At 38.8% G+C, this 25467-nt stretch overlaps 1 protein-coding gene across 3 annotated transcripts in view; it reads left to right on the plus strand.

Moving 5' to 3' along the window:
- The window catches only part of SLC25A12 (solute carrier family 25 member 12), an 86180-nt gene that overhangs the window by 54995 nt on the left and 5718 nt on the right, over positions 1-25467 (plus strand). For all 3 annotated transcript variants that reach the window (XM_050916718.1, XM_050916717.1, XM_050916719.1), the window contains 5 exons: positions 8289-8373; positions 9455-9613; positions 13768-13820; positions 14077-14157; positions 23103-23243. In XM_050916718.1, the coding sequence (XP_050772675.1) occupies positions 8289-8373; positions 9455-9613; positions 13768-13820; positions 14077-14157; positions 23103-23243 (519 nt within the window). The remainder of the gene's footprint in view (positions 1-8288; positions 8374-9454; positions 9614-13767; positions 13821-14076; positions 14158-23102; positions 23244-25467) is intronic.

The following is a 25467-nucleotide window of genomic DNA, read 5'->3' on the forward strand; positions in this document are numbered from 1 at the left end:
TCCAGGCTCTCTGCTCACAGTCTGATGCAGCATTGGCTTGCAGGATTTCACTGAACATATCATCCTGAGTCCTCTTCTTTCTTCTTATCTGGCTCAGATGTTCCATCGGTCTGGAGGGAGAACACTTCAAGGCCCCAACAGCAGCAGCTATAGATAAAACACTCAGAGGTACCATTGTCCGTATAGTCACAATGGAAAGTGAATGTTAAGGTTCAGAACTCCCTTTCCTTGTTCTACTAAAGTTTTAAATGAGACATGCTTATCGACTCTTCTGCTGGGATTGCTTGTGTACAGTGTCACACGCAGCACCAGTCTTATGGCCTGCCAGGAGTGAGGAAAATGAGGGGGGAATTGCTTGGTTGCATGAAACTATGAGTACAGGGAAATGGCACTGAATACTGGCACCATTTTCCACAGTCAGTGGTGATTTTAGCTGATATGTCATTCCTGAGGGTAACAAAAGGTAACAGAAAGCACAGCTGCTGCTGCTGCCCCAAAGCTGCCCGGGCCTGTATGCTGCTAGCTTGTATATGGCACTGGCATGGGTAAGTGTCCTACTGCGGAGGAAGAAATAAGGCTGCCATCCCTAGAATCCTTTGGGAGAGGATTGCAGAGTACCTCCATAAAAGTTTCATCAAGATTTCTCAGGATTCAAGGGACATCCCTGTCTATATAAACAAACTTCTCCACATGGCATCCTCTGCCTAACTGTACAGGGGAGTGAAAAGTGGGTAACTCTACCTCTCTTTGTTGTACTGCTACCTCTTCTAAAGTACAGGTGAATATATGAAAAGTCAATAGCTATATCCACTGTGATAGGAAATAAATGTACAGTCTTACTCAAGGTTCCTTCCTCTGCATCGGTCTTGACTGCAGGGACTGGACTGCTGTGGAATCATTAACAGATCCTGGCTAACCACATAGCTGGAGCTCCGCCCCCACTTCTTGCATGTCTCCCATCCTCCTCCTCCTCCTCCTTCTGAACCTCTCTGTTCATGCCAAGGGCCGGTGACTTAGACTTCTCTGAGGTATACGTGGTGGTGTGCAGGATGGTGGTGGGATCTCTGCTAAGTAGGGCATGCAATTCTTTGTAAAAGCAGCAGGTCTCCGGCTCAGCACTCAATCAACTGTTGGTCTTCCTGCCTTCCGGTATGTCTGCCGCAGGTTCTTCACTTTCATGGAGCACAGCTACTGATCTGTGTCATACCTGTTCTGTCACATCCCCTGTGCAATCTGCTCTTGGATGTCCACGTTACTATGGGTGATCCATAGCTGTGCCTGCATAGCCTCTTCTCCCCATAAGCCAAGGAGATCCAAGATCTCCTGTCTACTCCAGGGATGTATATCTGGCCTGCTCAGCTGGGCAGTTATGCACAACAGTGGAGAGCTGCTAAGTGTGCTTGCCACGATGGACAACCAGGAAAAGGCATTTAAAAAATTCACAGGGTTTTAAAGGGAGCAGGCCTTCTGGTCTCCCTGACCCCTGGGCAGTGGAGTTCACAACTGTGACTGGAGTGATCAGTGTTAGTCATTGTGGGACATCTGCTAGAAGACTGTTAGGGTCAACATAAATAACGCAATGTCTATATTTGTTTTGTGTCAACCTCGATACATCAACTATGTGCAACACTGCTCAGGTCTTACTATGCCGGCGAAATGGAGAACTTACATCAGTGGCAGACAAATTTAAGTGTAGATACATGCTTAACTAGGTCAATACAAAGCGGCTTATGTTGACCTAACTTTGTAGTGTATGCAAGGCCTCAGCTACTTTGTGCTGGTAGTACAGTCACTCTCTGCATCTCCAGTGTTTTTGCAGTGACTGCTGTCATTCAAGCTAAGCTAACTTTACAGTGAAGACAAGCTCTGAAACACAATTATGCAGCAAATTCAGAAAGAAGGACATATGTGGCAGATTAAATGATTACAAATCATGCTGCCCTGACTGTGATTGTTTACATTGAGTAGTAACTGTGCTAAGAGCTGAAAAATCAATGAAAAAAATACAGTACTTGAGCCAAATGTTACTGCAATACGTTTTATTTATAATTTCAGTCTATAATGTGTATATATAGAAAGTCTATTTCATTCTAGAAGTATGGAGCTGTACCTTTAAAAGTAAGTCTCAAGAAGGTACAGCTAAATCCAGTGTTACCCTGAACTCTTGCCTTCTGCCCAAAGGATGTCTCCACATCCTTTTTCCTTGTTATGTAAAACAGAGATAAATTCTTCAGCTTCTTTGTGTGCACAGACACCCATGGTCTGTATTTCTGGCTTAAGTGCTCAGTGGATCACCATCGTTTCTCGTTTCTAGGTTCCCACTTTCTGAAAATCTGAGTGATTTAGCTATCTATCCATCCTTTAGTCTACCTTTGGAATTTTTAGAGTGCCTGTCACTACAGTGTCTATGGCTGTGTCTACACTGACAAAGATGGAACCCTAATTCTCCATCATTGTGCAGTGGTGTACCTCCACTTATGATAGAAAAGGTGGAATATGTACTGAGTAGAGATAATTAATTAATATGGTGGTTAAAAACACCTGAGCCTTGTCTATTATACAGTTTACACCATTGTTAACCATGTTTGGAACTGTGAATTGGGGCGTCCTGTTTTTGCCATCCTATATAAAAGACCCAAGAACTGGTGCAGAAAGTGAGAACTGAGAAAGATATATTACTAGTTTCTTCAAGCAGCCAGGATGGATGTGTCAAATGCACGCAATGCGGTATAGCTTTCTGCTAGATGAAAAAGAGATGATCCCAGAAATGTGTCCCAGTGACACTGCATTACTGAGCAAGCAGAGCTTTCCTCTCCAGGATGTCCAGTATGTTGAGTGTCTACCTAGTCTAGTGGCCATGTGGGTTACCATCTCCAAAAACACAAAGACTTCCCTGAAATCTCAAGAGCTTTAAGAGTAATCAAGGACTTTATAAAGCCCCTTGCTTGAACTCCTCAGCTCAGTTGGGTTAAAGTACCATATGTGTTTTGGAAACTTAGATTTCTTTGAATTCACAGGAAAGTCTATGGAAGTCCAAGCCTTGGATCAGTCCCTGAGGAAATATTAAACCTATTCAGCTGCTGTGGTTGAGAGGTTGTCCCATGGAGGGTATGGTCTTGAGCAGTGTGATTTATGATGAAATTCTGTGCACAATCTGTGGCTCATCATATACATTTTGGTCATCTTCTCTGAAGTGGAGTTGAGTAGAATCAGTTTCTGGAGAGTTCTTCCCTGACTCTATTTTGTTTAAATCCTTATCGGTAAATACGTACCTGAGCTGATGAAATAGGAGTCTATAAAGGCAGCAGAGAGTCCTGTGGCACCTTATAGACTAACAGACGTTTTGGAGCATGAGCTTTTGTGGGTGAATACCCACTTCGTCAGATGCATGTAGTGGAAATTTCCAGGGGCAGGTATATATTTTAGGGAAGTCTTTTGTGTTTTTGGAGATGGTAACCCACATGGCCACTAGACTAGGTAGACACTCAACATACTGGACATCCTGGAGAGGAAAGCTCTGCTTGCTCAGTAATGCAGTGTCACTGGGACACATTTCTGGGATCATCTCTTTTTCATCTGGCAGAAAGCTATACCGCATTGCGTGCATTTGACACATCCATCCTGGCTGCTTGAAGAAACTAGTATTCACCCACGATAGCTCATGCTCCAAAATGTCTGTTAGTCTATAAGGTGCCACAGGACTCTTTGCTGCTTTTACAGATCCAGACTAACACGGCTACCCCTCTGATACGAGTCTACAAAAGTTATGTACAGGTAATGCTTGATTTTGTAGACTTTTGTGGCAATCCATTCCATCTTTCCTTGCCTGCAGAAATCTGTTTCTATTAATCTGGACTGATAAAAAGGACTTTGAGAAATACTGTACTGTCAAAAACATGCATTTTATGGTGTTATATTTGGTTTTCATTAGTGCCTTCAGATACAGTGCTGTAGCTTTTCCTTGGTCAGAATTATTTTTGTAGCTCACCTATGTGGTAAAAGGAGTGTGGAGAAGAAAAAAGTTTTGCTCAGCTAGGACTGTTCTTTCCTTTCTTGATGTAGCATCATCATCCTCCATTCAGAATGCTGTTGCAAAGATCATTTTCTTTGTCATTTTAATTGTTATCCCTGCTTCTGCAGCCCTCCACTGGCTCCTCCTTCACTAGTGCATCAAATATAAGCTGTTTGTATTCACTATCAAGATCTTGAATCTCACCTCTGATCAGCCCATGATGCCAGCCTCCATTGTCCACTTACTGATTTTTCAGATAATCACTTTTGTGCTTTCTCCCATGCTGCCCCTCATGCTTGGGAGGGGCTCCCCACAAATATCCTGAAAGCTATCTCATTGTCCACTTTCAGAACCCTCCTGAAAACTCTACTTTGTCATGATGTCTACAATACATTTGACAATGGTTAGGCTGCTGGTGTGCTGAGATCACTGCCTATTGTGCTTACCAGTAATGTCTCACTGTTTCTTTGTGAGTCTGTCTGTCTGTCTATCCCTCTGTTATCTCTTGTCTTATACTTAGATTATGCAGTGTTGTGGTTGTCTTTTTTGCCAACAGAAGTTAATCCAATAAAAGATGTTACTTCACCGGCCTTGTCTCTCTTATACTTAGATTGTAAATTCTTTGGGGCGGGGATCATCTTTTTTGTTCTGTGTTCAAACAATGCCTAGCGCAATGGGGTCCTGGTCCATAACTAGTGTTCCTAGGCACTGTGGTAATAATAATAAGCACAGAATGTATATTCCTTCACTTTCTCACTTTTGGAATAAGACATTATTCATCCTACCTATTCTGCTCCGTTTTAAAACATGCAGATTAGAAGGAATATTCACTTAATTTTCTTTATGTTCCTGAATCAGTGGGGGGTGAACTTTGATCTCCACTGCACTTTATTATCTTATTGTATTCTATGATCTATACTGGGGAGAATATGTTATCAAATCCTATAGAAGGATAAGAAATTCTGTGAGGTCTAAAAAGTATCTACCTTGCAAGGGAGCTATGCTTGGGAAGAGAAATAGAGATGTTTCTACAATGACTCTAAATGACCCCTAAATTCTGTTTTTTTAGAAAAAAAATAATGAAATGTAACATAGAAAAATTAATGTAAATATCTCTTCAGTAAATTTAGTATGAATGAAACTTAGGGCTTGTCTACACTACTCCATAGTGTGAGTTGCACTTAAACTGCCCTGTGTGAATGTTGCTGGCAAGAACGAAAAGGTACCGAGTCTGTGTGCAAATCTTTGTGCTCTGCAGTTCATACCCCTGTTGTCAGCACTACAGCTCAGTGTAGACATAGCTTGTCAGCCATGTTTGCTGATTATTTGATTAATGTAAGAGTTTGTCTATAGTGCAAAGAAAGGTGTCTTCTGAACTAGGGTAAAAATAGAAATGAAGACATGGCAACTGGGCTTTTAACTCAAGTTAGCCGCTCAAGTTCAACTCCATGCTCCTCGTAGGCTTTAGCTTGAGTTAAAAGCTGAGTTGCTGTGTCTTCACTGCTATTTTAACCCAAGTTAGCTAACCCATGTTAAAAACACTCCTTTTTTTCAGTGCTGACATATCTTAAGACTTTTTTAAACCTAGCAGTTGAGTATACAGTGGTTAGATGGGGATGACATCTTCAGTAATTTTCTGTTTATAAATATGCATGATCTGAAAGCTATAGCAGTAATTATATTTATTTACATTTGAACACAAGTGAACCACAAACTATAGTGAACACTTATTTAATAGATGAAAGTCACTTTTGTTCCACAAAGAGTTTGAGTATTAACATCCGGATTTAAGTGTGAGTATAATGCTTTGGTTTTGATAAGACTCTGATGCTTACAAGGAAGAGACTAGCTTTAAAAGATTAAAGAGAAGCAAGTGTGCTGAAGACAGAAGAAAACTGCAGGAATAAAAGAACTAGTCCTTTTTCAAGTCTTTTAAGAGTTCATTGCTTTTTGACATAGATCGAGACACTATTTTCCTTTGGGATTTATTTTAGTGTTGCTTTTTTCAGTATGAATTTTTTTGAGATTAATGAGGAAATTCTTCAGATTTATCTTTCTTTTCCATGGCACCCATCGGGAAAATATATTTCTGATCTTAACTAAACGTTTTTCTAATGATGTAATCTATGAGTTTTTTTTTTTATCCATGCGCACAGTTGATAAATATCTGATGTGACTTCAGAATATTCTCCATTCTTCTCTGTTAGGCTGTATTCCAGCAAGCCATTCTGGAAGAAAATATCTTGGGGAAGGTTGATGGCTGTGTATATTGTGGAAGGCCTGTGTAAAAGTTTCATTATATTTGAAAAGAAGTGAGCTCATCTTAATGTCATAGTTGCCAATCCTATATAGTACTGTGTACTTCATGAGCAGCATGAAGCCTTACTAATTTCAGTGGAGCAGTTCAGCAGCATGCCATACAATGGAGGATCAAGGACATTCAGTGGATGTGTGCTAAGATTTTAAAAGACGCTAACAAAGATCAGTGACATAAAATTTTGTGACATAAAACTGCACCATCCCTCTGCTTGGGACTGTTTGCATGAGGGAACTTTTAAATGTCCCATTGAAATACACACAGTAATATCCTTTAAAAATAAACAAATAAATAAATCTGCCCAATCAAAGTGCAAAAGAATTGTGGACCCCAAAATTATATAATCTCTGCAATTTTTACTGTATTCTCCACACTTATTTAATAAAATCAAGTAAAGCAAAATATACCAATATATTATAACTTCAGGTTTGTACCTGTGCAACAGAATATCAATACCACTAGGGCTGCTTAAATTAATTTGCTGCAGTGCGTGCTGCATGGCAATGGCTATTTTGCTCCCTAGTGCTGCAGCAAGCTCAGCACAACTCATTTAAGCAATCTTAGTGATAGATCCTTTAAAATACACTCCTGTGGATATAGGAACTGTATTTTCAGTAAAACGCCATATATCTTCTAATGCATATTCATGTGTTCATGATGTGTGGTCTAAGAGAAAAACCTTTCCGTAACATCCTGGGGCCTCTTCAAGATCTAAATATACTGTTGGGATTGTTGGGGTCACCTGCCGTGGGGCAAATGGCTTTAAAAAAGTGGGGGGAATGGGGCAAGGAGATATATTTATATACCTGTTGATATTTCCCCCCCTTGCTTGTACAACCACAGGATAAGCAAGAGGGGACTTTGAGACTAATTTTGATTGTAAGGCCTTGGAGGCAGGGTCTTGTTTTTTGTGTCTGTACAGCACTGTGCATATCTCTGGCAAAGTGAAAATATCACCCTTACTATGCTGGACCAGATACTTCTCTGACTTGAACACAGTTAATTCCCAATAATTTCCATTTGATCTCAATGCACAATCTTTAATCATTCACTTTTTTTGGAGTGGGAGGAGGGGACTAGTCTTGCTGCCATCTTCCTTTCCTTCTGTGTGCAATTCATCTTACATTCAATGAACAAACTCTCCTCTACCCCACTGATTTCTGTTTGGCCCAGTTTGCATACTTTTCAGAATGCCTCATCAGTGCAAGTTAGACTAGTTTGCTACTGGCACCTTTTTTCTAACTAGTCGACATGACCACATCAGTCTCTGTAGACTTTTTCCTTGCAGATGTACATTTGTTTAAGTCTGTCATTGAAAAATCCCAAGGCCATGTACTGCTTTGTTACTCTAGCATATGTCAGTGAAATCTGAGGTTTATCATTATAACTTAAAACAAAAGTCAACCCTATATTTATAACTTATTAACCTTGCAGTGGTGTTATGAAGACTAGATAACTTTTTTCCTTGCTTTTGAGACTGTAAAGTGCTGTATGTGCTAAGTAGGGATATCTAATGCATACATATTGATAAAACATAGACTATATTGATGATGCTCTTGATTGTATGAGGTGCTGAGCTCTGTCTCTGAGATCTTCAAAGCTTATTGAAATCAATGGGAGTAGAAGGCGCTCACCAACTCATAGAATCGAGCCCCACAGAAGGGAAAATCATAAATTAAAAGTATCTCTGCATGCACCTTCTTTTTCATATAAAGAAATCATTTTTAGAACTGTTTCTTTGGTCAGACAAGGAGTATAGGAGGTAGCACTATGTGAGAGATTTATTTGAAAATGTGCTGTTTCTGTTATGCCAAAGGAGGATTATCCAGTCTTTTTTCCCTTGAACTAAAGCTGCTGTTCTGTCAAATTTTTTCTTTAACTTTACAAAAGCCAGTTCATAGGCTGCTTCAGTTTCTCACCTGTTTTCCAAATTATGTCTCCCTCCTCCTTCCCCCCCAGCAATCTTATGGCGATATGGGCAGGCCTATCTGGCTCCAAGTAGCAGAGTCTGCTTACAGGTTCACTTTGGGCTCAGTTGCTGGAGGTGAGTGACATGTCTCTGTTCTATTTTCAAGGCTGGGTTAATGTAATATTATCTCACCAGACTAAAGGAGATCCTCTACGGTGCAGTTCATTGTTTGAAAGGGTAAGAACTGGAGAGCTCTGTGAAGTGCTCTTTATTTTTACCAATGATCAGAAGCACCTTTGGCTCCACACAGTCTTCAGGGCAAACGTTCATAATGACGTAGGCTTTCTGGATGCAGTATTGCACTGCCATTGATTATACTTGATGGGAGTGATACCAAAAACATAAGAACAAAATTGAGAGGGGAAAAAACTGAGGATTTTGCTGTCTGTCTACGTAATTATAAATAAACTTTTTTGTATTTTGTTAGCTTTTGTCAATTTTCCCCAATATAGCTTTGAACATTTTAAAATGCCTTAAAAAAATCTATATTCTAATGGTGTCACAAGGTTTTGTCCTTCATTTTTTGTAATAGCATTTGAAGGCTTTGTGTTTCAGTGACTTTTTGCTTAAGACATATTGTACGTTAGGGGTGAAATTCAACCCCTTCTACTCCTACACAGCCTGAATAAATGATCATTGTGCAGAAAACTACTCCAGGGTTGGGAGGGCCAGAATCCATCACATAGCCTGCAGGAAGGGTTCAGAGAGCCACTGAACATGTGCTTCCAGATACGCACCAGCCATGCAGCAGAAAAGGTGAAGTTACACTGCATTCTGAGCCTTCTGCAGTCCTTACAACCTTTGGCAAATTTCAGACAAGGAGAACAGATTATTTTACTTATTCACTTTTCTGTTGTTCTCATCACTATAATATCTGATCGCCGCACAAATACAAATATTTATTCTTACAACATCCTTGTGAGGTTGGGAAGTATCCTGAATAATTCTTTTGATCCACCAAGGAGGCCACATTGTCCATCCAAGATTTCGTGTTCTGCCGTCAACTTTCCCTTGCAGTGCCCATAAACGTGCATTACCCTCTGAACCTCATGTTTTGGGTCACTGCTGTAGAAAACTAGTAGTTTTTTTAACAGTCAAGTGCAATATACACACCTGTCATACTGTAGAAATAATATTTTGTAATTTTTGCTTATAGCTGTGGGAGCCACTGCTGTGTATCCCATAGACCTGGTGAAGACACGAATGCAGAATCAGCGCTCCTCTGGTTCAGTTGTGGGAGAATTGATGTATAAAAATAGCTATGACTGTTTTAAAAAAGTTTTACGTTATGAAGGATTTTTTGGGCTTTACAGAGGTAAGTGAATAAATCAAAGGTATGTAGTGATTTTCTTCATCCAAGTCATCAATAGCCAACCCCTTATGGAAACACCAAAAACCCCCTTGATAATCAGAACAATTCTGCTTCTATTTCATGTAGCTGAACTGAGTATTTATCTTCTCTTGATCAGTGTCATTATAAACGCTGGAAAAAACAAGATCTTTGTTCCTCTGGTGCTATTTACATTGCTTGAAGTCCTAATTTTCTGGGGCATTATGGGTGCTGTGGACTTGATTGTTATCTCACAAACAAAGGATTGTGACTGTAGGTGGGAGATAAACAGCAGGAGCAGATGAGTGTCTAAGGAGCAAAGATCCTAATTTAATGCAAATATTTGTTAGAGAAGGATGAGAAATACATAATAGATGACAGAAACAGAATAATTTGAAATGTAATGTCTGAACTAAGGGTCAAATCCTGCTCATCATACTCAAGCAGGTAGTCTCATGCTTTTAATGGTTCTGGTCACATGAGTGATAAATGGGATTTGCTCCATGATTTGTAAATGTTTCCTTAGGAAAAACTAAACATCATTCGCTAGGTGAAACCATCCTTGTTTTTTGTTGCTGCCTACTATTATATTAGTTCTAAAATATGAATAATATGTCTCCTGTTTTGTACATTTGGTTATCAGTATAGTACTGATTCTAAAGTCTAGGTTGAGAAATTAAAACTGCTCTTTATCAATCAAGTGCTTCAGTGTACTCAAATATAGGTTGTCCATCTTCTGTTTTTAGCTCAGGCATATTCCAAAGTACTGTTACTATTTCAAGTCATATGGTTGGGGCCTTTCTAACTGGTCATCTGAAATTGTTGTGTTTAACCAACCCCTATATTCTTATTTACCATTTGGTGTAACTTAATTGTATTCACAAAAACTTTCTCCAGCTGCCATAGGAGTACTTCTTAAGTTGGTTCTTTTCCTTGGGGTGGAGTTCCCCATCTCCTTGATGCTCCCTGTCTGGGTAGTCTGCATTGTGCTATGTCCATGGAGGCATTGGTAATCTTCCAATTTATTTAAGGGATAGCCCCTGAGCAGTTTTTGCACTAGGGAATCCAGTTAAAACTAAACTGCTCAGATTAAAGAGGTTTTAATAATCTCATTATTTGTGGTACGTCATTAATGTACGACCTTTACGTTGTCTTTCTGGGGGCTTGCAATGAAAGTGAACACAAAGGTAGGGATATATTAGGGATGACATAGTTAGTGTAGCACAGCTTTTGTTATGGCTCTTGCTAGTAATTTATCTTACTGGTAAATAGATGTGCTTTCCAGTTTTGCTAATTGTTTCACAAGAACAATTTTACCCCTTAATTCATAATTTGAAATTTCTCCTGAAACCCCATCACTTCTCTTCCTTTTCTAGTGTATTGACAGTATCCTCCTTTCCTTTTTCTTAGTCAGTAGCTTTGCATTGGAGCTTCTGGGTTTGATGTTCTCTGACTTTTGATTGTTGCTCACAGTACCATTGGTGCCTCTTTTTGTAACCTTTGACAAGCACTTTGAAATCAAAGACTCTCTATACATGAATGAAACAATGTTTTACATTTTTAAAGTATTGCTTAAATAACTAGTGATCAAAATATTTTTAGATCTGTTCTATACTTGTTCTTTTATTTAGATTGTATGGTCATTTATAGTATTTTTGTGTCCCTGAAAAACGTATATCTGTGGAGACACTGATACTGAGTTCATAGCGCCAGATTGTTTCCACAACCATGCCAGACTGTCATAATTCCAATTATATAGAAGCAGAAGTACAGAAACATTTATATTGCATTCACAGAAGAGTTGCCCAGTGTATCTGTAGGTGGATTCTTATATGCATAAATGTGTTAATTTTAATTGTATTCAGACAGAACAGGACAGTGCAGATGTGATGTGTGTTTTTCTACATAAATTGCATAGAAATAAAGTGATCCCTTACAGGAACGCTTCATTTTTTATTAATATCTGTCATAAGACTACTGGATTCTGCCACCCAACTCCAGAATTAACTCTGAAATGTTTTCTAAATTCCCCTTGCTAGAACTCACTGAATCTCAGGCTCTCTGAGATATAGATTTACGGAGTGTGTGTATGCATATATTTAACAGCACATAAAAGGCAGTGGGAGGTGGGTCTTGCGGTGTTTTGTCTAGTAGTTTTTTTTAAACTGTGGGCACTGCAGAGCTGGATTTTCTTTTCACAGTGGATCAGAGACTCAGGCTGGGAGGGCAGTGTTTCTTTTTGTCATTATCAACCTCTCTTTGTATGTAATAAGTACCTTTCCTCAGTGTAGTAAGCCTGTAAATTGCACAGAAAGTACTGGGTTGGAAGAAAACAAGACATTGCATATATTATTTGCTGATCCTTCTGTGTAGGTGCATGTTTTCTGTGGGTTGGCTTAGAGGAAGGTACTATGTAAATTAAATGGGCTGAGTGTGGTGAGTCTTTATACCTCCTTTATTATTTAAATAGCATAATACTTTCATAGATTTTTTTTTCTGCCTTACCCTTGCAAGACAGTAGGAAACCTAGTTTTGTATTTTTATTGAAGTTGTCCAATATCACCTATAATATTCGTTAAAGCTACAGATATCATCAAAGGGACAAATCAATATTTTATTAACAATTTGTAACCTTTTATTTCTGCAACACATATACTATACTGACATGATTATGCAGAAGATTTAGATTAAAAAGTAACAGGTGCTGATCTAATCCTGAATGTTAGGAAGTTAAGACTGCCATCTACTGATTTATTCTTTTAAATCAGTCTGCTCCTAGAAAGGTGTATGAGCAGGTCATGCTTTTGTCATTGATTTGGTTTGACTGACAGTAGTATATATGCAAGAATATTTGCAGGCCGTCTACAAGCAAAAAAAAAAAAAGTCTCTCTCATCAGTCTCTTCAAAGTAGGTTTTAGGGGTCCATCAACACACACACTTGACAGGATAGAAAACATTTATTAGTAACAATTTTTGAAGTGCATATTACCATGTTATACTGAAAGAATGGAAATCCTTTAAATCCTTAGATAAGCTGTAGCCTCTAGAAAATTGAGCCCTGTGATTCCATATAGAAGTTAATTGTTAGTTTGTCTTAGGCAGCTGCTGCATGCCAAAATGCAGCCTGTAAACAAAGAACATCTTTAATGGTTTAAAAGTCAAAGTACTGCATGTGCCACCTCATGTGGTGCTTGTAGAGAAACTAGTGAATTTGTATTGAATGTTACTTACAACTAACTTTTTTTCCCTAATGCTCATCCTCTATATCCATTCTAACTATGTAAGTAAGTAATAGGAAAAAAAGACATATATTTTTGAGTAGTACGTTGTCATTGGGGCAAAGGAAAGTTATGTGGTCTTTTGTGTTTTATTAAACAAGTCACCTAAGCAATGGCAACACTTGGCAGTGTGTAACAATGCTTTGCTTACATGTCTACTAATGTCTTTTATTTCAGAGACCAGGTGGGTGAGGTAGTATCTTTTTATTGAAGCAAATTTGGTTGGTGCAAGAGACAAGCTTTCAAGCTTACACATTTTATTTATTTTATGTTGGGAATTCTGACATTTAAAAGGTTGTTACCAAATTCGCTTTAGTTATCAAATAGCATGATTATGTGTTTAATGTGAATAAATTAAATCAGGTAGGGAACATCCTTCATCAAAAGTACAAGATAAACTTTTGTGGAGGAGAGATCCAAGCTCAGTCTGCTTTGTGTACTGCAAGGATGAAAATATTGAACAGTCATTCTTCAGCCTCACTCTCTCATAGAGTAAATCATTCATTTGTATACTTCATTGGAGAGTGGTACTGAGTGAGGAGGCTAAAAATACTCATGAAAATGCTGAATGATCCATTGTCTGAACAAATATTCCAAGCCCCTCCCCTTTTTTACCACTATTTCTGGTTTGACTTGATTATGGAAGAGGGATCCAATTATCCTTTATATTGCCAATTTCAGCAGAAGTATTAAGATATTCAGTTGCATAAGTGCACATTCAGCAGCCAGTGCTAATGCAGAACTGGCATTGACTTCAAAGGAAGTTCCACCTGTGGAGAGGCAGCAGTGTTGGACTCTTACAAAAGTAATATTTTCTTTGATAGAAAAAATGTTCCCTAATGATTTTCTCTATTTCCACAGGCTTGTTACCACAGCTTATAGGTGTTGCTCCAGAAAAGGCCATTAAGCTCACAGTAAGTTTCTCCATTTCTAAATTAATTCTGTCTCTTACTAATTTTTATCTGATTTGCAGTAATAAAATACAGGTCTGTTTTCCTGGCATTCCCATGTTTGTAGAAGCAGCTGGGCTTTGTTTCCTTTAAATGCATGAATGATGAACACTTAACTAGTGTTCCATTAAGTTTGGTTACAAATGTAGTATGTGTTAATCAGAAAAAAATGTTCAAGTAGGAAACTGTTTGTAATATATAAATTGTATATTTTTATTAGGTTAATGATTTTGTCAGAGACAAGTTCACTCAGAGAGATGGTTCCATTCCAGTATTTGCAGAGATCCTTGCTGGAGGTTGTGTAAGTATCAGTCCTGTGCCTTTCATAACTATTTTTAAAAAAAGAGAGAGAATTCCCACCCTCGCACGGCCCAGTCAGAATAACAGATAAAGTATAATGTATATTCCATGACATAAGGCAATACCATCCTCTTCCACACAGAAACGTAGGAAAAGTTACTGAAACTCTCTGGTTCTCCATATGGCATGCCCAGGGCATTATCTACTTGTTTCAGTGCTGTGAGAAAGGGGGCAGGAAAAATAGAGTGATCCAGTTCCCAATCTCATGAATCGTGGAGAGCAGCGTGGAATTATGGTCCCTCTGTATTGCTCCTTGCTTCCTTCCATCCTCTCAGTATAGCTAACATATGAGATGTGCTGGCATTGCTGATCCAGCTAAAGCTGCTTGTTACTTCCACCTCTCTTCATTGTTACCTTCAGCAGCAGAGATAAAGTGAATACTGCTGTCCACAACACTGATGCTGAATGAATCTTATACTCTAAAATTTGCCATGGAAGCCTGCTTTGAGAAGTGGCTGCTTATTACTGCTCCTATCTTTGACTGACCATACTTACCCAGCTCAGTCAGACTGAGTCCCAGGATGTGGTGTGCATAGGAGGGGCTTCCATAGTTTCAAAGAGCGGGTGCTCCTCTTCCCTTTCCAAAGTTATTGGCATGTTTGGATGGTATTTATACTTTGCGTAAATGGGACGAGATGCTCACTGTCAGTAGTCATTGAGAATACAGTAGAGGGATCATCATCAACTTCCTTTGGTCCTCCCAGAAAAAGTCCCATAGAAGGGGGTTTAAAAACTGACTTAGATAGCCCAGTTCCTGCTGTAAATCTCAAAAGTGAATTAAACCGACGTCTTCACTTGGTATCTTCCATTTAAAAACAATGACAACAACTCCTCTTAATAGATTGTTTACATAAATGTAAGGAGATTGAATAACTATATACTGGCTTTGAGCTAACAGATCTGAGGGAGTTGTTTGTTTTAATTCCTTTATACAAAATTTTAGAGTTATTTTGCTCCAATGTTTAACTAAAAGCAGCATGTAAATATACAAATGGAATTTACACTGGAAATGAAGTCTATAATTTGGTAGTTCTTTAAGCAATCCGTACTTGGTTTGCATTTTTAATGACAACAGACTTTGGTGTTTGTAACTTGGCTAATTTCATTTGTGGGATTTCCCAACATTTGGTAACAGTATAGAATGTTTAAAGCTGGTTAGGGATCCTTTTGTAGCATAAAACCCTAATAACTTCCAGCTGGATAGGCTGGCAAGCTGGAATAAAACCTTCTCAGCTTGCCACAAAACCTGGGGCAATAAGGTAGTTGACCTCTGCAAGATTTAAATTCAAAGAAGAAGCCCTGAAGGTAGGCTACTTATAGTTCTCCCTGATTAGATTTGGCAGTATGGTACATACCTGAGTCTTCACCTGTCAGTGTGCAAAGTTTACTTTCATGGAAATAGGGAAAAGGAGTTGTGATATGTAGCTAGCAAAAATCAACCACAAACGCTAACCTTCTTCTCAAAGGCTCGGTCTTACAAACAGTATTTGCAGGCCATGTAATTCATTAGGTATTTTCTCTCCTGTGATGTGTTAGGTTAAAAATGTTTGCAAAGTATTTGTAATTTCCATCTGGCTGTGAATTCTGATAATTAGATTTACTATGTTTAAATCCTTTTGTACCATATCTGTTTCTGATAAGTAGTTCCCTATCTGAAGGATCTTTATCATATTTTAGAGAACATGTGAAAATTTGAGAGAGTGTTTGATTTTCATATAAGGGTTCAAAAATTCAGATGCTCCTCTGAAATTGAGGACTTCCCACATTGCTATCCAAACACAACCCTCTCCTCCAACTGGCTGTCTTCTCAGGAATTATTTTCTTGGTGGACGGGCCATTGGCCTACTACTTCACTCTGGAGTATTATGGTGTGTTTAGTAGTCCTGTTTCTCCCCTTTTGGCATATTTAGGGGAAGATGACATACCTGTTCTGCCCCTCCAATCATTTTTAGGAGTTGCAGACAGCAGGCCACTTGCCCTCACTTCAGCTACTTCAGCGATCACATTCTCTTCCTTGTATCCCCCGTAGGTCACATGATAGCTTACAAATGGGTGACTGCTCTGTCTGCACTGTTGCTTCATGCCATTTCACTTCTTTTATTCTTTTCATGAATACTAGTGTTGAATCCAGGACACACTGCTTGGCAACTCATTAAAACCTAAAGTAGAAAACTGACAGGATTAGGTGGTTGAAACAATGCCAGTTGATTGTCAGTGCTTCCCTCTACATGTGCAGTACCTTTTCCATATAGATCCTATTCCAAGCAAGGTAGGGCAGGAGAGTTCAAAGTGAGGATATTCAATAGTTGTGCTGGCTGAAAGTGGAACACTGCTGCAGATGCTTCATGAATCCTAGCCTGAACCTTGGTTCCCCACCCTCAATGTGGGTCAGCTTCTGTGAATGTCATCTGCTTTGCGGTACTGAGTAGTGAAGAAGTTCTTCTCAATTCTGATATCTACAAATGTGTCAAATGTGTCCCTGCCCAGCTGTTATGGTCAGCTGGTACAGGTCTGCCCTCAGTACCTAGGCTCGGTGAGGGCCAGGACATGGCAGGGTTTTCTCAGCACTGATGTGAACTCCTGTACTGAGGTGTCACAGTCCCTCGTCTGTCTTTAGAACACATTGCAAGTCCTACCTTGCTCTTTTGCCTACTCTTGACCATTTTGGGGACCCACCTTCATCTTCCTTCCCATTAATCCATTTTTGTTAATTGGGAGTGGGGGGTGGTTAGTGGGGCTGTTGGATTCTCCCTCATGCTAGACTTATTTGTGATTTCAGGCTGTGTATTTGGGTTTGTGGGTTATTTTTAAGTATTGTAATTTTTTTTTATTGTATGACTCTTGAACACTTGGCTGATAGTTGCTTTATAAATGGATTAAATAAACAAAAATTAATTAATTTCTGGAGACCTGTAAGTTACAAGCTTTCCTCCTACTCAGCATCATGGGTTTTGCTTTTAGATAAGAATGAGAGAGTCCCATAAGGCTGTACAGTTAAATATTGTCTCTGAAACAATCAGTTCATCAGTCAGGAGGAGAGAGTCCATGTTAAGTCTGTGAAGCCACATGCACACCTCTTGTGCTGTATAAATGCATTGAAAGGACTTTAAAAGCCTTTCAGAAACAATGTTCTGTGACTTCTGTAAGTTAAACAGGAAAAAGTTGATAGCTCCTAAACAGTGTGGAGACAGTGTGATATTAAAACTTGGGACAGGAATGCATCCAGTCCCACCTGGAGGAGATTTCTGATTTCTGCTGGAGGGAGGAGGAGGAGGAGGATGTGGGGTGTAAGAGATGCAGGAAGCCCAAGGCCCAAATTCTTTCTTTGAAACAGATGTGGAGATTCCACTGTAGCTGTCATATGCATGCATCCAAAGGCCAAATATGGCCCTAAAAATAATTTTTTTAAAACCATTTTTTATGTTTTTAACTAAAAAACAAATGTGATATTGTCTAGTCTTGAAATGCTTCTTGGATTTTATTTCAAAAAAAGAATTTATTACATTTTCATGTTTTTTGTGTGCATTTCCTTCTAGCTTGTCAAGGTAGGCATTTGTCAAATATATTTTTTTAAACTAAAGAAGTTACAAAATGTTTAAACAATTGTTTTTAATTATCAAAGAGGAAAAATGCAGGAAGTATAGAATTAGAGATGATAGTTTACCTTTACTTGTACTGTTGTACATTTTTCACGTCTTTGCCTGTTGGAAGTACAAGGAGAGCTAAGGGCAGAGTCAGCTACGATTTGAAATTGCTTTGATTTCTGTTACAATCTTAAACCTATGTATTTTAATGTAGAGGGGGTATATTATTTAGCAGTATTGTAGTAGGCTTACTGTAGGTGTATGAACAATGAAAGCCCTGACTTGAGAATGGAGTGCCAGTTCTTTAAATCAGACTACTTCATAAACATCAAAGAACATATTCTTATTTTAGTTGGTTGAGTGGGGAAATAGTTTTGGTCCAGGATGTGGCAGTTCCAAGTACGAAGTAAACAAGGGCTTGGAGCAGACATCTCCCCCTTTGTAGCATATGCCTCTGGGGTGGAATTGGAAAGGGCAAGAGGTCTTATGTTGTAGGGTCATTTGTGTATTTCCTTCAGGCTTTGGCATGTCATGAGGTGTTTGCTGTGGGATCTCAAACTACATCTTTTCTCTCATAACCTTTGCTGTCAATTGTAGTTCCTTCATTTGCTCCTTGTGGAGTTTTTATTTTATGTGACATTAAGGTTAAATAGAAGCTTTTATTATTGTTATTTCTGATGTGTATGAATAACCTCCATTCAGAAATAAATTTGTCAACTTTTTTTTTAACGTGTCTATTGTAATTTAGTTGCAAAAGAACAATTTTATATTAAAAATACACCAATTTTAATATTGATACTTGAATTTCCTTGAGATATGTGTGTCTGTGTGTATATACGCACATGCACACACTGTGTCACACATATAAATAAATAAATAGAAATAGGACTGTTTGAAAAAGGAAAAAGCATGAATATTTGCACAGCCAATTTGCAAACAAATACTGAGGATTTACAAGCAGTGCCTGCACTTCACCAATTTCTTTCCATTAACACTTCCTTTCTATCTTTATGCCTCTTCGTTATCTTCCATGCTATTCCCTATGCCTCATATTACCTCCGTGATCCTATCCAATATAGTCTCTCTCCTCTTCCTTATTCATCAGAATCCTCCTCTTTTCACAATCTTTGAAACAAACAATACATTGATAAAAATAATTTAAAAAATTACAATGCATACACTCTCAAAATGTTAACTTCCGCTTCCCCTGTTTTCTGTAATTGTCCTGTCTTGCCTTCCCTCCTTCTTTTGTCATACTCTTAAATGATTATGTTCAAGGAACCAATCTAACAAACCCCTGCTCATGCAAATAGTTCCATTGAATTCAGTGCAACTACTCACATGAGTAAAGTTACTCATGTACCAAAGTGTTTGCAGTATCAGGCCTTAGACTGAAAGAATATTTTGGGAAAGTGGGGTGTCTCGTGGGTATGTCTACACTGTAGTAAAAGGTGTGATTGCAACACAAGCTGGCAAATGTGTGCGCTAGCTATAGTTTAGCTATCATTGCTAAAAATAGCAGTGAAGAAAAGATGGCACAGACTGACAATGTGAGTATGTATCCAGGGTCACCAGCATGCTTGTACAGCTCATGCTGAAGCCTGTGCCACTGTATCTTTGTGGGGTTTTTTAGCCATTCTAAGTAGATTTAAGCTAGCATGGTATGCAGACATACCCTTACAGACCTGCAGCAGTCCAGGCACACCTATAACACTGGATGAAAAATAAAGTTGTGTTGAGAAATCAGTGTTTGGGCAAGAGAATTTATTCTTAAAGAGCAGCATCTAAAATGGGTTTTAGTTGTGGTTGTAGTTATTATATTATTATATTCTTTAAAATATTGTGAAACTTCCCAAGTCACTTTTGTGACAAGTATGCCTGTTATTGGAGTCTGTCAATATCTCGAATACTGTGTGTGCCAAATGTTAATGAGGTTGGTATGATTCATGCACTTCTCAAGATACTGCATTAATGATGACACATAAGCCTGCGCATGTTGGGCTCCCCTTGTAGAAGATGTGTTTTATGCAGCTATCTGTGTATCAAAACACACATTTTTAATAGAAGATGGTTAAAGAGTTTTGTGTGAATTAGAGTCTTATTTGTGCAACTCTGCCCCTTCAGAAGCAGGCTTTTGTTGGGATTTAACAGAGACCCAGCCACTTGTGCAGATAGATAGAGAATGTTAATTACAGGAAGATTGGATTTTTTGTAGAAAATAGAATTGTTTATGAATTGGTCTGTTTGTGTTTCTGTGCTGGATGTTGGGCAATGAGGGACAGTTATTTTGCCTGCCCTGCAGGATATTCTAATTTATAGCTGATTAAAAATAAAAACCAGAATTTCATATATGTAAACACAGTATGCACATTTAATGAGCAGTTAACAAATTATTATCTAGCAGAACTGAATTTCTGGTTTCAGCATCTAAATTTGTGGTTTCTTCGAGGATTGTTTTTGTGGTACTGTATATTGCATTATAACAGGAGTATTCTGCCTAAGATTATTGCTACCACAATTATTGAAATAAATGAAGTAGGAAAATCATAAAGTTTTCAAATTGGTTTGTTTAATACAACATGAAGAAAAATGAATTAGGTTATAATTTAACAGAATTTGCCAGCTGGCAATTTTATAAAATTTGTTTAGATTGAAACTTTGAAATGTTTCTTCTGCAGGGCATCATCCATTGTTTTGTTGTTTGAAGTGTGTGTGAGTGGGAGAGAGACTGGAAGAAAGGAAACTAGGTCTGAGAAATGGTGTTGGACAGTAGTGGCATTATTGCACTGAGACAGCTTATTGTATATAGTTCATCACAGAGGAGCTGGGGTCAAATTGAGCTGGCCTGTGAGGGCTCAGCAAGTTGGCATTTTCCCTGATGGTTGCATCAAGTGTTCCAGAAACAGAAAAATTGAAAACCTAACTCCTCTGTTTGAGAGAGATCCTTCAAAAAGTTATCCAGAAGTAAACCAATATGATGATGACAAATGGGAAACTATGCCATTAAGATAAATGTGAACTGCCCTTATTTGGGGTCAGGGGTGTTGTCTCAAAGCATAACGACCATTTAATTGTCAGGGTTGTCATTCTCCTTTATTGCCAACTTTGATCAATAGTGAAATAATTTACAGTCTGTGCAGTCTGCAGTTGTGATCAGTGGAGGAGTTAATGTTTGATTCCCTCTCTAAATAACAGAAGGAGTGAGGGATAAATTAAGGGTCCTGGGGCTCTGCAGTGTCATCCTGCCCCTGGTTTGAAGTAGCCCAGATTTGCTAACTTTCACACCATATTGCATGGCCCTTTTAATTACATCGGCCTTTGAAGAGAGCTAAGGAGATAGATGTATAGGCCAATATATGGGCGTGTCTAGTGCTTACTTTGTAAAGAAATTATGCTGGGGCTTAAACAGAGGGTGCTGCACAGAGCACGCCATTTTGCAGAGCGTGCTGCTCTCTCGGCTGGCCTGACCTTGCACACACACTGTGTGTGAGGTCATGTTGCAGAGAAGATGACATTTTGTAGAGTATGCTGCTCCACCCTTGCCAGCATGACTACACATAACAGAAGAGGCTGAGCCCTGACAAACCCCAATACAGATTGCAACTCTGGGTGTGTCGGGTTTTGGTTATAAGTTACTGCTTGGCAGGAGGGGTGAGTTGATTGAACTGCGTATTTAGCTTAGTAATCTTAAATCATTTAGTAGGTACTCAAAGCCTCTGTTTGGGTGCTTTGTAGGAGATAGCTGTCAGAAGAAGCAAGTTCCTTTATTTTTCCACTGTGCTCACAAAGTGGGAGTTGAATTCCTGGATGATAAAAAAGGAGGCTGTTCAGGGTAGTCTCCCTTTCCTTAGGTGAAGTTTTTGACAGGTTAGGGTGAATGTAGAAGGGCTATGAGGAAGGGATTCAGAGTTTTTAAAATGAAAGGAAAATACTAGTTAATGTAAGGCTGGGCTTGTTCAGTGCCATGTGTTTTAAATAAAATTTGTAAATGGTTTTAATAAAAAAAATTAAAGAGGGGGTGAGGAGAGAAAGGAACATTGGGTAGGCAGTAAAGACAAATTATCCATTTTGTGATGGACCATGCACTTTGCCAGAAGTGAAGGGTGGTACCTACAGCATACCAAAGAGAAGTCTAAACATGTCACTTTCAAGTACATTTACATGCTTCTGGAATAAACTGTCATGTTGAATCAATCTCTCTGTAAAATTTGAGATGCAGCTGTGTGAAAGTCTTAGGCTAAAATGCAGAACCTGTAGAACAGCTCATGCAGCAATCGTGAATGGGAGAAATGAGCAAGATATGGTGCTTCTGCTTTGCTAATAATGTAAAAACAATTTGCCAGCTATTAAATCTGTGTCATGCTCAGGTCAGAGAAATGGATGCTGGTCTGTATCTAGCTATCGGTTTTCCTTTGTAACAAATTTGGAAATATTGGTATATCTGTTGTTTACATTTATTTATTTAATTTTCCAGATAGAATAATTAAAAGCTCCTCACAAAAAATCTGACCATTCTTCCGATTATTTAAAATTACAACCTCAAATATAAATTTCAGTCAGCTTACTTCCCCCAGGCAGCAGCACTAAATACAAATAACACCTCAACACATTGGCTGGTTTTCATTTATTGAACCCGACTATTGTACTGCATATAAAATACAACTGTACAAAAGTTCATAACTTTCAGTTTTGTAGAGTGATGGCCACTAAAATATCCATTTTTCTGAGCTGTCACTGCATATTGTAACCTTCATACTATTCCCCTAATATTGGTCAATTAAATTTCCCTTTTTAATATTTATTCTTCATCTCTGTGGCAAAACTGTACTTGATATAGACTCTAATTTTGTCTGTGAATCAGAGCAATTTTCTTTTGTTCCTGGTCTCCAGAGCCTTGGACTGCAGAGTATTATGATTAACTTAACCTGATATCTTATATGGATGAAAGTTGATAAACTTTTAGGTACTAATGTGGCTGTTTAGAAAAATGGATGTCCGAGGGAGAAGAAAAATTGAATGAATTGCTGTAATAGAAATCACAAACTCATACAGAACCATGGTAGTCTGCCTTTGTTTCTAAGTTTCAATTTACTTTAAAAAGCACATGTTTTTAGGCAGAAGAATGGGAAACTTCAGGACAGGGATTTTACTGAGTGTGTTCCATATTGCATATACATAATGTAAGAGGGCCCTGTTGTCTTTCAGTGGGAGCCAAAGGTGCTCAGCACCTTGCAGGAGTGGACTCTTATTGGTGTGATATAATGATAGAATTCACTGTAACTCATTTTCTCTGGTCTTGCAGGCAGGAGGTTCACAGGTCATCTTCACTAATCCACTAGAGATTGTAAAGATTCGGTTGCAGGTAGCAGGAGAAATCACTACAGGACCCAGAGTCAGTGCCCTTACTGTTCTTAAAGACCTGGGGATTTTTGGTCTTTATAAGGTATGTATTTGAGCATTCCTGGAACACTACTTTTAAACCATTTTATGCTAAATTTAAAAAACTTTTAAAACAAAACCTTTGTTGTAAAACAAAGAAATCTTTTCAGATTTAAAAATAATCTCTTCCTGCAAGGCAGCCCCCTGGTAGAAAAGTGTGTGTGTGGGGGGGGGAGAACACATTTAGCCTTGGTCTACATTACAGAGTTAGTTCGATGTAGGACAGCTTACATCAACTTAAACCTGTAAGTGTCTACAGTAAAATGCAGCTGCCACTGATGTAACTTGCCCACTACACCAGCTTAATAACTCCACCTCCATGAGAGGCATAGCTCTTAAGTCCATGTAATTAGGTCAACGCAGTGTCAGTGTAGACTCTGTGTTGTTACATGAACTGTTGCTGCCTTTCAGGAGCCATCCCACAGTGACAGTTAAATTGATGCCACTGCTCCTGGTGAGAATGCACACTGCTGACACACAGAACATAGTGTGGACATGCAAAAGCAGTTTAATTACTGCAGTGACAGCACATCAACATAATTTAGGTCAACTTAATTTTGTAGTGTAGACTTGCCCTTATACTCATGTTAGTGGAAGTGGGATACATAAAAATACACCCCTGTTCTATCCTTTGGGCTTTTATATCAGACTGCAGGGAGTTCTGTATTGCAGACTTGTTGACTTCTGGCATGGATCATTTCATTTGGAGGCTTTTGTGAAAAGTTTCTTATGTGTTTGTTTAGGAGCCCAAATGTTTTATATTTATTTTGAATCTCAGTTATCTCTATTGTTATCTTCACAGCAGCATCCTCTTTTTGTCTTAATAATTTGGCAGCAGTGAAACAGTAGTAGAATTTAGTAGGATTCAGATCTTTAAGAAGTTAAGTGGTGGGATTTGTCAATAATGAATTCCATTTAAAAAAAAGCCCGTACTGTACTTTACCAGAATGCCAGTCAACAGATTCCTTCCCTGCAGGTATACTTACTACCATCATTACAGATCAGATGTAATGGTGCAGAAGCGATTAGTTTTCTTAAACAAGGAAGAGTGTTTTTTCCTGTATCCTTTGCCAGTGCAAGGAGTAATACGTAAATTCAACAGCTGTAGGCAGCTGTGCACTTCCAAAATATTGGTTTAGCTGATTTATTTATGGAGCTATGTAGCACCATAAAAATGTGTAAATTTCCCTCTGTAGCTGCAGCTTTTTGTCTGAATTCACTAGATTAGATTCACACAGCTATAATGTTTCCCTAAATATCATCGATGTTTTGGTACATGGGGCAAAATTTTAGTGCAGGAATCATTTTTGTGTGTGGTGGCAAGAAAGGTGATTCTATTACAAATTTTATCTTTCTTTAAAATTGCACAGTCATCTCAAGGAGGTTTAGGAGAATTAAGTTAAAGAAAAAAAGAATACAAAGCTCAGTGGAGTAAATACCAAAAGGGGACTGGTTTTAAAACATGTAATCACGGTGAGTGAAATTCATCCAAGCATATAGTGTCTCTCCACAAGACCATCCATACCACTTAAGCCCCACAGATCCCCTGCAGAGGGCTCTCTGTCTGTTCCCAATAAATCAGCGTGGAAGGGAACTTTTAGAAATGTGTGACCTCCCAAGGCCCTGGAATCACTCTTATGTGGTCCATGACCCAGAGCCTCTTATGTAGGGAACCCAGAGAGTCAGTGGCCACTATTCTGGCACAGAGTGGACTGGAGTGGTGGGTGGAGGAGACAGTTTTGCAGCCTCCATGGCTCACCCTCAGGGTGAGCTCTGTGCAGCAGGAGGTAATTCACCCAGTATCAGACAAATAACAAGACATATTTTAACAGCATCTCCACAGCTACTGTAGCATGTGTCAAGAGGGAATCTCTTTAGTTTGATTTTAGGCCTTGTATGCCAAGTTTTAACCAATTAATTTTTTCCTGGCAAAAGTGTCATTCAAGTTCCCCATCCTTTGTCTCCGTATTACTTTCCTATGGAGTTTTTGAGTTTCCATGTTGTGGCAACTTTCCCATGGGGAAAGAAGGCAAACTGTGCTAGCCCTGCAGTACTGTTTTTTCTGGCAGCCAGAGAGGGTCAGTGGAGATGCTCACTAATGCTTTCAGCTTCCTGTGGAGCAAGTGGCAAGCAAGGGCTCCAGTCGAATCTTTTGTGTGACAGCACATTCCCTGTCAGCAGGCCAGCAGGATCAGCTAAGAGAAGGTTTTTTGCAGGCTAAATTCTCG

The sequence above is a fragment of the Gopherus flavomarginatus genome, chromosome 10 (assembly GCF_025201925.1).
Source record: "Gopherus flavomarginatus isolate rGopFla2 chromosome 10, rGopFla2.mat.asm, whole genome shotgun sequence".
Taxonomy (NCBI): Eukaryota; Metazoa; Chordata; order Testudines; family Testudinidae; genus Gopherus; species Gopherus flavomarginatus.